Raw genomic sequence first — 13328 nt, forward strand, 5'->3', positions numbered from 1 at the left:
TGGCCAGCAGGCGGCGCAGCTGCATCTATCTAGAGTAGGATCGGACTCACAGAAAATTGCTTTTTCCGCCAAGGAAATCTTTAGAATGTACCTGGCGGGTATTTGCGTCAGGCAGGTGGCTGTGCCCACAGCTAGAGTTGAAAAGCTTACCCTGCCAGGGTCTGGCCCAGCAGACGGTGGCCGCAGGTGTAGACAGGCAGGCGGGAACAGGGGAATGGTGGCAGGGTGCTTTCCCTGTGGATGAAAGCTGAAAACCCTCTGCGCGCAGGCAGCTCCTGCATTCAGGCCCTAAGCGCACACACGTAGCTAAAGTGAGTGCACAGGAGAACTCTCCAGGCGGCCAGGGAGCCAGGCAAGGCCGGGCCGGGTCTCCTGCGGGTGGGCAGGCGGGACTCACACCGGCGGTGTGGAAATACCGCAGCGGGAGTCAGAGGTCCGGGCAGGACCGGGCATGGGGTGCGAGCGTGGCGCCAGGGGCAGGCTGGGGAGCGAGGCCGGGGAGGAGGGGGGGATGCACCGTGGCGGCAGCGCGGGGTGGAGAGGTGCCGGTGGCCCCGCGGTGGGAACTCACTGTGGAGATGCTTCGGCGGGGTGCTCCCTGCCGCTCCTGGGCACCCAGTGGGCTCTTCCCGGGTCACAGGGTTGCTGGGCGCCAACTGATGATTAAAGTCTCTTTATTCAAGAAAATACCAGGGGCAAAACGCAGGCCAGAGAGAGGTTACAGGAACCCAGCAAGCGCGGCCAAAAAAGGGGTTCAGGTCTCCACGAGCCGTCTTAAGAAGCTTCCCTTACATCACCTTCGCTTTCCTATAGTCCCGGGTCCACCTGGTACCTGTCCCAGGGCGGGGCTAGGGTGTCTCCCTACAGAGAAACCCTGTCTTGAACCCCCCCCCAAAAAAAAGAAAATCCAATGGTGAACTGGCAACATGAGACTTGTGCCCATAGAAGACAAGGAGGCTACAGGCAGAAACCTGAGAGCTAATAACACAAAGCAGGCACCAAAAAGGGCACACACATCCTATGAGGCCTATTTTACAATGACTAGTTGGATTTTATTTATTAAAACGTAGTCATGTATTACATAACACTATTTTAACCAAGGAATTAACAGAGGTGTAAGTTTGCCAACCAGAATGCAGTTCCTTAGCATTGCATTGCATAGTGGCTGTTCCAATTAGTCTGAGCACATTCTGAGCAATTTTCATATTACTTAACCCATCTAATCCATGGGGTTTTCAGCCTTTTGACTACTAAACTCCATTTCCCCTAGCAGGAATCCTCTCAAGGCCCTTCCCCAAGAGCAGGATGCAAGTCCAGCATAGATACTACAGGGCTCCCCAAACCAATGTGCCTCCAAAAACAAGGTCACATTTCAGTCCTGCAACAACCATGATGGGGTTACAGAATGCAAGAAGCATGGGCAAATGGGTGCACTTCCCCATTAGAAAGTGACCAAACTAGAAGCCATGTGACCCTGTACCCAGATGGATATGAAAGGAGACTTCTGTCATTAAGATCCCAGGAAGAAAGAAAAAATCCCAGAAAGAGCAAGGGACAAGTAGCCCCAGGAAGAGAACTGAGTCATGATGGGGTTGTTTGCAGGGAGGACACTATGTCTAAGGCTGATAAGAAAACAGGGCAGTGAGGTGTGGAATATGAGAGGGTTCTGGATCCTGGTATGGACTCAAATAGGTCCCAAGGTAGAGATGCACAGTGGGCATGGATGTTCTGGGTCCCATGGGGTTCATGCACTGTCATGGGACTAATGTGGGAATTACCAATACGGAGTCAGGAAGAAATATAAGGGTATTTATTAGGGAGAAGCCTTACTTACAGAGCGACCTAGCCAGCCGGCAGGGCAGGAGTAAGTACAGCAAGCCCAGAATGAAAAGGAAAAGGCAGTTCCTCATGTGCGCCCCTTAAACCTTCCCTACTTCACCCTGACCATGCCCTTGCAGGCTTGGTCAGGCATACCTGTAGCCAGCTCCTAGCAGGCGTGGTTATGGTATTCCCTACATGGGATTGCCATGGATATCTCAGATGTTGTCAGCAGTATGACAAGGGTCTGAGCAAGAACAACTGCAGTTTTCAGCAAAGAGTGGCATTGGGCTTACAGGGCATGACCAGCAGGCAGCTGAAGCAGCAGAGCAGTTCAATGTGAGGAACTCAGATGCCATTAGAACCTAGGGGCAGCAGCTGCCTCCTAGGGAGATAAGGGGATGTGGTTTGGATCAGCTGTTACCTAAGCAACGGTCCCAAAGAAGACTCACCTGCCTACCAACCCCACATCACCCCATCCTCATCCTTTACCTATTGAGCTGAAGAGAGGTTTGTCTCCACAACAGTGCCAGATAGCTGAGAAACAGAAACAAAGGGTTTACAAACACCTGGAGAGAACCGGTAAGGGAGGAGCAGAGAGAGCCAGAGAACCAGATGCCGACACAATGGAACCGTGTAAGATTAATGTCTCTTTATTCCAGAAGACACCAAGGTAAAACACAGGCCAGAGCTAGGTTATAGAACCCAGCCAGCGCGGCCAGAACAAAAGGGCCCCGGGTCCCCACGTGCAGCCCCTTAAGAAGCTCCCTTACTGTCACCCCGGCTTTCCTTCACCATGCCCTTCTGGGCGAGTCCCCGGATCCACCTGGTACCTGCCCCAGGGCTATTGGGCGGGGCTAGGGTGACTCCCTACAGAACCGAGCATGCACAGGCCATATCAGGCTCAGACAGGACATAAGGACAGTATCTCCTGTGGAGAGACGCAGCCTAGCTACCCTCTCCACTTTCCACTCTGCCTGCCTACAAGAGCACCTGTCTAGGCACAAAGATGGGCTTGCTGTTTCCAGGAACCAGAACTGTGGAAGGGAGAGGGCTGGGATCCCTCCCCTCCTTCTTTATCCAAATCTACCACCAACCAGGCCATCCTCCTCTGAAACTCTGTTCTCCTGTGAGGCCACTATATTAAGAAGAGAATTCAAAGTACCGAACTAAAGAGCAGGGAGTGGCAAACAGAGACAAAGAAGTGAGAGAGGTTGAGGGGATGGGAAGAAGGCAGGCTGGGCCCTACAGGGTCATGGGAGGCTCTTCAGAGGAAGCTGGGTCAACCTTGAGGTGTTGCAGAAGGAAAAGACTGGCTTACTTGAAAAGGCACAAAGGACAGGAGGAAGGGGAGAGTCCAGGAGCCCAGGATAGAAGATGCACAGACAGGTATCCCAGCAACTGGTCCCTGGAACCCCAGCTGCTAAATCTCAAGAGATTCCTCTCTCAGTCTGTCTGTAGCTTCCTTTGAGGCACACAGATGGGTGGTATATTGCTCCAAACAGAGGTCTAAGCTTTCTCTCAGCCTCCAGGGTCACCGTCTTGGAGAGGTTAAAGTTAAGGTTAAGGACGGCCTACTAAGGGGCAGGAATATAGGCACAGGCCTGTTTAGGAGGCCAGGTCTTGTCATTACTGTGAACAACGCTCTAGAAGAAATAAAAATCCTTGTCTCACCCACCTGTCAATCCCAAATGCCCTGTATTCACTTTGAAGGCAGGGGTGGGGTAACAAGGACGAGTGAGAGTGGGTGATGGTGATGGTGCTGCTGCTGCTGCTGCTGGGGAAACCAAAAGAACTACAAGAGAACAGCAGCCCATGGCTTTGAGGATGGAGCCTTCATCTCTGCTAGCTTAGCATTCTTTTTTTAAATTTTTATTTAAATTGAAAACAATCCCAGTTCCTTCTTCCTCCCATCCTCATGCTCCCCACTAGTCCCCCATCCCAACCGCCATCCACTCCCCCGAGAGGAGGCCTCCCATGGGGGATCATCAAAGTCTGACACACAGTCCATGTATCTAGGCTGAGAGGATCACTCCATAGGGAATGGGCTCCCAAAGCCCATTTGTGCACTAGGGATAAATAATGGTTCCACTGCCTGAGGTAGCCAAGAGGAGTCAGGCATAGAAGCAGACCAAGTTGCCCAGAAAGGTCTTTTTCTACTCAGTGCCCAGTGTCCACATGTGGAAAGGTAGGGTGAAACTGGCAGAGAAATTAGCCTTGCTACCTCAGATACCTAGGAAAATGTTCCCAGTAGCAACCCCTTCAATATCCAGCTGTGAACCAGTACTTAAAATGAGAATGACAGCCATTCTGAAGGGCAAATGTCCAAAGTCTATTTATCCTTAAACACAACTTAAGCTTGAATCAATGAATCAGCTGATGCCTAGTGATGCCCAACCCACAGAAGATGTCTGCTCATATCAGTTCATGCTATTGGCTAGCCAGGTCATGGCCTCCTCTGGAGCCATCCCTATTCCTCCCTCAGGAATTCTATTTCTCAGAAAATATGCTGGGTCTTCAGCTTTCACTCTAATTAGTGCAGCTTGAACCTATTGGGATTCCTAGAGCCCTGTCCCTTTCCTCTATTCACACTGCATGGTCAGGTACACTAAGGCCAATGGAGAGCACCTCAGGCTGTTGCTAGTAACACAAGTGTCCTGTCAAGCATCCTCTGGCTTCACTCTGAAGATAATCAATATCCTGTTAATCACGGTGTGCACACTGAGTTTAAGTCACTGCATAAGTGTAATCATGCCTGCCATTGGATTCCTTCAAATCCTTGACTTCCACTAAAATTGAGGCTGTACCTTCATTCACCATGCCCTCACTGCAGGGCCTCCAATCCTGGCACACAGTGCTAAGAGTAGCTTCTCTCCATGACTCCTTCAATTCTGGGGTCTCCACTGTTACTGAGGCTGCATGTTCACTAATGGTCTCTCTTGGCCTCTCAAAGTACTGCTATGCATGACCTGCTCAATCCTACAGCTCCTACACATCACCAAGTTTGGCTGCCAGCTTGAGCTACAGCATTCAGCCTCTCTAGACAATAGTTCCAGAAGGAAATACTTCCAGAAGATTTCAGCTCAGTGATGCTGGCCTCTTGTTAATCACATTGGGTTTGTCATCCCCAGGTAACCAACAACAAACATCCCCAAAAAGCAGAGGTGGCAATCCAGTGGTGTTGGGCTCTTGCTAATCATAACTGATACTCCATCCCCCAGAAGATCAGAAACCCACATGTGGAACAGGAGAATGCCCCCCAGTGAAGGTCAGGTCAAGTTGTTCATATGCCGGCAGTGGAGAGCAGGCTGGTGCCTGAAATGACGCTCCATCCAGGAGTTAAGGTTTAGAAAATCACAGCTGTGGCGAAGCAGGGGTGGGCAAAGGGGACAGGAGTCTCAAAATTTTCCATTACCAAAGATTTTAAAAGCTCTACTGAGCTAAAACAATCTGTTATATGTCGTTAAAAACAATGGATCTCTCAAAACTGCAAGTAGGCTGCATGAGAATGTTCTGCTCAGCAAGATGTGGTTAGCAGCGGAGCTGTGTTGGTGGCACAAGCCTTTAATCCCAGCACTGGAGAGGCAGAGGCAGGTGGATCTGAGTGAGTTCGAGGCCAGTTTAGTCTACAGAGTGAGTTCCAGGACAGGCTCCAAAGTTATACAGAGAAACCCTGCCTTGAAAAACCAAAAAAAAAAAAAAAAAAAAAAAAGATGTGGTTAGCAGGGCTGGGGGCTGGAGGAGGGGGAGAGAGGAACTGACACAGACGCCAGGGAGGAATGCTGCTTGCTATATTTCTCTTTGATGAATTACTCAGCTTGAATTTTTATGCAACTTACAACTACCTGCCCAGTGGTGACACTGCCTACAATGGCTTGGGCCATTTCACATCAATCATTAGTCAAGATAAAGCCCCACAGACTTACCTACAGGCCAATATGATGGAGGCCTCTTCTCCATTTCAGATCCCTCATTTCAGATGACTCTAGCTTCTTTAAAGTTGGCAAAAAACCCCAAACAACAATAACAAAACAAAAGCAAAAAGCAGAACAAAACCCCCACTCTAACAGCACAAGAATAAATGGTCTTTCTATATGCTGCCTATGAAATCTTTATATAGACAGAGTCATGTATATATGCAACTGAGCATAGCTTGCCATCTGCTGGCAAGATGTCAGAGTAATTTTAAAGGAGTTCTCATATTTTCAAAGTTCTGAACTACCTTCCAGGCAATTACAGTATGCCACATAGTTGGATCATGAACACATCCGGGCTGTTTGAAACAGAGGACAGTGTTGCCCAGTTTGATGGAGTATGTAAAAGAAGTGGTGAAGGAGAGATTTTTTTACTATACTTGTTTCTTAACACAATCCATAGAGAGCGAATTGTTGCTTTCCATTTCTTAAATGAACTCAGTGATCTGAAAGAGTGGTTCAGCAAGTTAAGATCCTTTGCTGCTAATTGCAGAAGAAATGAGCTCTGTTCCTGACACTTGTGTTGAGAGACTCACAGTAACCTGTCACACTAGTTCTATAGAATCTGACACTCTCTGGGAACTCATCTGGGCCTCCCTGGGAACCAATGTACATTTACACACATATTAAAATATCTTCTATTTATTTATATTTATCTTTTTCCAGGAAAGGTTTCTGTACAGCTCTGGTTGTCCTAGAACTTGTTCTGTAGGTCTTGAACTCAGAGACCTGCCTGCCTCTGCCTCCTGAGTGCTCAGATTAAAGGCATGCATTACCATACCCGGCTAAAACACATAATTTAAAGTACACATAGGGCTCTTTATCCATTTGAAGTTGATTTTTGTGCAGGACGATAGATATGGGTTTAATTGCATCCTTCTACGTGTGGACATCCAGTTTTCCACCACCATTTGTTGAAGATGTACTCTTTTGTCCAGTCTGGATTTTTGGCATCTTCATCAAATATCATAAAGCTGTAGTGATGTACACTCACTCAGGTGATATTGATCTACATGTTTGCAGTTCATTTAACTTCATCATCTTGCTTAGCTAGAAATTCTGAATCCTTGAAACGTTTTGATTAAAATCCTGTGCTTGCAAGTTCATATTTCTTGCCATGTCACAAAAATTTATTCATTAACTTATTCCATTTCAAATGTTTGCCAATTGCTTGTCTGTTGAATTAAGCAGTTTATGAATGGGAGACACCCTTTTTCAGCTATATATGTGATAAAGGATTAATATCCAAAATATACAAAGAATTCAACAAAGACTCAAGAAAACCAACATCCCAACTAAAAAAACAAGGTATATTCAGTCAGGCATGGTAGCAAATATGTTTAATCCCAGCATTTGGCAGGCAGAGGCAGGCAGCTATACTGAGTTCAAGTCTCATCTACAACATGAGTTCCAGAACATCTGGGCTTCACAGAGAAATCTTGTCTTGAAAAACAGCAGAAAAGCTAATACAGTGTATTAAAATGGAAAAATGGCTAGGACATATCTTTAAAATGTGCTCAGAATCCTTAGCTGTTAGGGAAATGCAAATTAAACATCAGACCTAGGGCTTGGAGGGATTGAGCTGGAACTGACCTGAAAGCCTCTTCCCTGAGGACTCTCTTAGTATCTAAAGGTTCTGTATAAGCTGCTAAGGTTGAAAACTAATCAATAGATCCATCTGTAAAGCCTATGAATCACAACAATGACCAACACAGCAAGATATGCCCAAGCACATGATAGTGGCACTAATACATTTGTGGTAACCAATACCAAACTAGTTGAACTTAAATCCCACTCAATAGGTGGGAACTTATGTCTGCTAAACCAAGTTAAGAACTTGTAGTAGACTGGGTCACAGCAAGTAGAGGAAACCCTACTATTGCCACTACTGCCCTACTTCCTAACTACATTCTAAATACCTATACTTGTGCACATAGATAAGTGAATGTGTTACTCCTCCTCAATGAATCTCCTTTTTGTTGAGGATGGGGATCTTTACAGAAAGCCACAAGTGGTCAAAATTAAGAGAACAAGTAATGCTGGGTGCCCAACATCAATTGATACATCTGAAACACAATCCCTACACTCAAGGACATCTTATAAGATGGAATGCATGTTAAGAGCCAAAGGACCAGCAAGACTTCTGGAAAATTGTGTCTTCTATATACCGCAAAGAATCTGTATCCATGAAATCACAACACTATGTTACCTAAACTAGACCTGAAAAATTATACCAACTAACATGCCAATATATGTGGGGAATGAGGGGGAGAATCTCACAAGGCCTAGATGAAGAGCTACATGCATTTAATGACTTTTGGGAGAAGGATATTCAGTATTCTTCAGGGTCAAGCATCCTGATATATTATCCAATCTCAAGTGGTCAGTCCAAAAAACATATACAATGAAGCCATACCAAATGGAACCAGCAGGATATATATTAAAGAAGAGATCATGAACTTGAGATGGAGTTGGGCTAACATGAGAAGAGTTGGAAGCAGAAGAGGGAGTGGTAAGAATGATGTAAATACAATACTCATGTGATAGTCTAAGAAAAGTTAAAATTTCACTTGGAATTTTAAAAATGAGAAATGTTTTCCTTAACAATTCTCATGTAACTAGATTTTACACTGTTAAGGACCATTCACAAGTATCACTCAGTAGTATCAAGTGGTGTTGGAGCACTACAGTTTTCAAGTGAATAATCTATTACTAACATCAAACGGAACAGGTCATAGAACTTCCTAACTCGCCAGACAGAGCACACTGTTGAGTGGACTGGGAAGCCAGTGACATCTAGTGGCTGGGAATTGAACATTAACCTGGATGTGAGCTCCAGAGTCCTTCACTGCAGTTTCACCCAGGAGAGGAAAAGATAAAACTTAATGAAAATTTGTACTTATTTCTGTTCCATTTTCTGCAGACAGTGTCACCATCATACCTTCAGGGAGCTAGGAGCATGGTCTACACAGTCCCATAGTGAGAATGCAAATTAAACAAGTCTCTGTGGCTGGAGAGGGCTCAAGGGATAATTGCACTTGTTGCTCTTGCAGATGACCTGAGTTTGGATCCTAGCACCCACGTACAACCATTTTTAACTCCAGTTCCAGGGGACCTGACACGCTTTTCTTTCCTCTGCAGGTACCAGGTATGTACACAATACACATACAAGCATCCAAGCACATAAAATCACACACATAAAATAAAACAAATCTTTTAAAAATTGAAAACAATGTGTCTACCCATATTTCACCTTCTTAGACTTTCTGGCTGGAAAGTTTATTGTCAAACCTATGAGCACTTTGTAAGTGTCAAAAGTTTGCAGCATTCTTTCTCAAGTCACTCCTCTGCAGGCTGCTCCCACACTAGACTTCTCTCTAGTTTGTGTTTCTCCTCACCTTGTGTCGTATCTTGTTGGATGCCTGTATATAATCCATTTTATGTCCTTGCTGAAAAAAAAATCAACATCTGAACCTTTGGGGGGATTACAGTTTTTATTGTAGCCAGGAATAGCTATGCAAGATTTCATCTTGACATGTCTTTTCCTTGGAGGAATTTTGGCTATTAGAGAAAGCTGTATCTCATGATTTTATGTTGATGAAAACTTCGCCACCACCTTCTCAAACTTCTGTGAAAAGAAAAATATATATATACTTAATAAGTTCAGTGTTATAGACTAATTTTAGAGTGGTTTGTTTTGTTGTAAGATTGTAGGTCTTTCAGACCCCCATCATTTTAGCTGACTCTCCCTCCCCACTCCCTCTCCACTACCCTCCCATCTTCTCTCAATTTAAACTTTTCTGACACATGTATTGCCCCCTCTGCTTGCATATTACCTATGATCTGATCTACTATCCTGTTTCTCTTAAGGTGCCCCTTCCCGGTGGTCTTTTCCCAACTCTGTCATCCACAGGAACTCTAAAACAAACTCACAAAATAATGATATAAAGCTGAAATGCACATATGGAAGAGAACACACACTTGTTTTTCTCTGCCTGGGTTACCCCACTCAGTATAATTTTTTCCCAGTTTCACCCATGCATCTGCAATTTCCATATTTGTTTACATCTGGATAAAAATTTTGCTATGTACACGTACCACGTGCACCAGTTGGTAGAAATTTACACTGATTGCATAAAGCAAAAATAAGTGTGAATGAACAAGTATCTTGGCAGTAATATATGCAGTGCTTTGGTATATGCTCAGAAGTGGAATGATTGCATTTAATGGCAGTTCCTTTTTGAGGAATCTCCACACCGTTTTCTGTAGTGGCTTGACCAGTTTGCATTCCTTTCAAGAGTGAATGAGGGCTCCACTTTTCCCACATCATTGCCAACATTTGTTAAGATTTAATTTATTCATATTAACATTTTGGACTGTGGTGAATTAAATTTCAAAGTAGATTTAATTTAAAAATGGTTACATCTATTGAACATTTTTTAAAGTGTTAATTAGTCATTCATATTTCTTTTTTTCAGCATTTTTGAACAAATCTGTAGCTTGATTTTTTTTAATTGGGTAGTTCATTTACTTGATTTTTTGTGTATGCTCTAGATATTAATTCTTGTAGTAAGCTTTTGAGTTGCACTATCTTTAGATCACCAACCCCCCAATAATGACAGGGAGACTTATTATGAGAGCTTGTCTATGTACTTTTTTTGATTGGTGGAAATTTGCTTTGTATCTATAAGTTTGCCAATGTTCCTAAAAGCCAGCTTCAACAACAGCAACAAATACCTCTCCATATCTACAGATTACTTTTGTGCTTAAACTCAAATGTTTAGTCAAGATATTGACAGTTTTGCTTCTGTAAGTCAAAACACACTTCCTGCTTAAACTGAGTACATTGATCAGCCAGTGGTGAAATTTTATGATTTCCATGTCTTTTATGAGCATACCTACTGCTCTAGATGTCTGTAAATTTTTCTAAATTCCCCAATATATACACTAGCACTTTTACACGCTCTGGTTTCCTAAAGACACTTTCCTTTAGCCCTTTCCTGACTTCAGACAGTCTATTATATGCATTTTAGGCCTAATCATTAGGCACAAACAATTGTGTATTTCTCCGATAGTGAGCAGTATTTCCAAGCAATGTTCCCACTTTTCTAGTTGACTGGTTTTCAGCTTTGATAAAAATGCATTTAATCATTATTCAGATGTCATATAGAAAAATAAATCAGATAAACATGATAATTTGTAAAACTTTCTCTTTTCTCTTTGGAGCCAGAGACCTAGTGTCTTCCCGTGTCATCCTCTTGAGAAGTCAAGACAAGTGAACATGCAATAGCATTCTAAACCATCTTAGCTTGCCCTTATATTGAATTATAATTTTCCAGGTTCCTGCAAATCTTTACTTCCAAGATTCTTGAAAAAATATGCTTATGTTCTTATGTCCCAGGAGTAGGAGAAGCACATGCCCAAACATTTTTTTGATATCACTGCACAAGAGTCTTTTCAACTTCCCTAGCTCGAATAACCTGATTTATCTTTGATTCTGGATATCAAGTAGCCAATTTGACCAACAAAGAATACATGGTGTTTTTTTAATGACTTCTCTCTTTTGAATCTTCTGTCTGAGAATTATTAGCTTACTTACTCAGTGGCTGAAGCCAGGAGATGTCTTTTCTCATTTCTTTGGTACTACAGCAGCCAAATCCCACAGGAGCACTGCAGCCTTCTAAGAATCATCTTATCATACACCCATCTTAAACTTACTGTTCCCGTGTTAGTTCAGGCTTCTGCAATACTTCAAATTGATTATAGCTAAGTGTCTTGCCTGGATAACTTGGGTCTCATTTCTTCCTGCTCTACTTCCTATACCCATGTGCTGAAATCACTCTTGTTTTTCTCAATAGACCTAGGACACGTGGCATTTCCTATCTTCTGTTCTTACCATCATAAACTCATTCAGCATAAATAATTATGTATACCTAACTCTGCAGCATACAGCAAGAGTTGAAAAATGAATCTTAAATGTCTAAAAGAGACTCATAATACTACACCCATAGTAACATTACATAGCACAAAAGGCACCACAATGCAGCATCCAACAAAGGATCTCTTTACACAAAAGCATCAAGAGCATTTGTGTGTGTGTGTGTGTGTGTGTGTGTGTGTGTGTGTCTGTATGTATTTACAAACTTTAAAAAGCTGAATTCTCTTTCTTGCCTCTTTATCTCTGAATTTGAAATTTCAGCCAACATTTCCAGGTATATTTCAATATTATCTCATTTGCATCCTACCCATGAAACATATATACCTCACAGTTCTGCATTGAATTATACACTAAATGGAAATCTCCAAATCAATGATAATGCCCTTGAACAAAAGGGGGCAATACAGATGTTAGAAGAAAGACTCATTCTCAACAGAAGCTATAAGCAGAATGTAGGTCTGCCAAGAAGCCTCCTGCTATTCATTCATTCACACAAGCTAAAGGCATTTGAGAGGAGGGAACCTCAATTAAGAAAATGTCATAAGATTGGGCTGTAGGCAAGTCTGTAGGGCATTTTCTTAATTAGTGACTGATGCAGGAGCACCCAGCCACTGTGGATGGTGCCATGACTAGGCTAGTGATCCAGATTCTGTAAGAAAATAGGCTGAGAAAGCCACGAGGAGCAAGCTGGTAAGCAGTTCCCTTCTATAGCCTCTGAATCAGCTCCTACTTCCAGGTTCCTGCCCTGTTTGAGTTCCTGTGGACTATGATGTAGAAGTATAAGCCAAATAAACCCCTCCTTCTCCAAGTTGCTTTGGTTGTGGTGTTTCTTCACAGCAATAGAAAGCCTAACTGAGCCAAACAGTATGCTCCTCTATCCCTGAGGCACCTTCCTGAAAGTTTTTTGTTTGCTTTTGTTTGTTTGTTTGTTTTTCTTTTCCTCACAGAGTGTTTTTCACTTTCTTGTGGACACCGAACTTCATGTTGGCCCAGGAATATGACAACTTTCCACACATAGACTGATTTGTTATTGGAAAGTCCATAGCCAGAGACATACAGTAGATATTCAAAGTCTGCTTTTAAGCACAAATAGGGAGAGCAGGTTTGATTTATTTTTAAGTCATCAATTTTGCACTCTGTATCTCACGTGACTCATGTTCATTGTAACAAGGGGATTTAGTACTCATGCATATGAGGCAGTGTACTGCACCCTTTGGGTTATCACCCTTAAGGTTAGATTTAAGACCTGTTTAACAAGAGGGAAACAATGCATAGTACTGGAAACCTAGCTAAATATTCAGTGCTGGTGGTCATGGTTATTGAAAGAGAATCAACAACCATTAATTTACTAAGTCAGCATAATCCCTAACAACAGTTCTAGGAACACTTTTCTTTATACCCACAGATAAATGTAGTCTTCACCCCTCATCAAGGAAAGTTTTCTTTGCAATAGATGGGGACCACTACAGAAAACCACCAGCAATCAAAAGGCAGAATTATAGAGCCTTGTCGCAGTGGATATGTCTACTAAATACTCTTGAATCTGAGGCTCAGGAAACATTGTGAAAGACAGCAGAGGATCAGGGAATTTGCTGTGA

The 13328-nt window shown here is 43.4% G+C and overlaps 1 protein-coding gene across 1 annotated transcript in view; it reads right to left on the bottom strand.

Annotated features, from left to right (window-relative positions):
* Positions 1-281: 281 nt before the first annotated feature.
* Positions 282-13328, bottom strand: part of Nme8 (NME/NM23 family member 8) — a 53014-nt gene continuing 39967 nt past the window's right edge. Inside the window, exons 16-17 of the mRNA XM_027409260.2 lie at positions 3497-3613; positions 282-672 (exon numbers count right to left, since the gene is read on the bottom strand). Of these exons, the coding sequence (XP_027265061.2) occupies positions 282-672; positions 3497-3613 (508 nt within the window). The remainder of the gene's footprint in view (positions 673-3496; positions 3614-13328) is intronic.

This window comes from Cricetulus griseus, chromosome 3 (genome assembly GCF_003668045.3).
Source record: "Cricetulus griseus strain 17A/GY chromosome 3, alternate assembly CriGri-PICRH-1.0, whole genome shotgun sequence".
Lineage (NCBI taxonomy): Eukaryota > Metazoa > Chordata > Mammalia > Rodentia > Cricetidae > Cricetulus > Cricetulus griseus.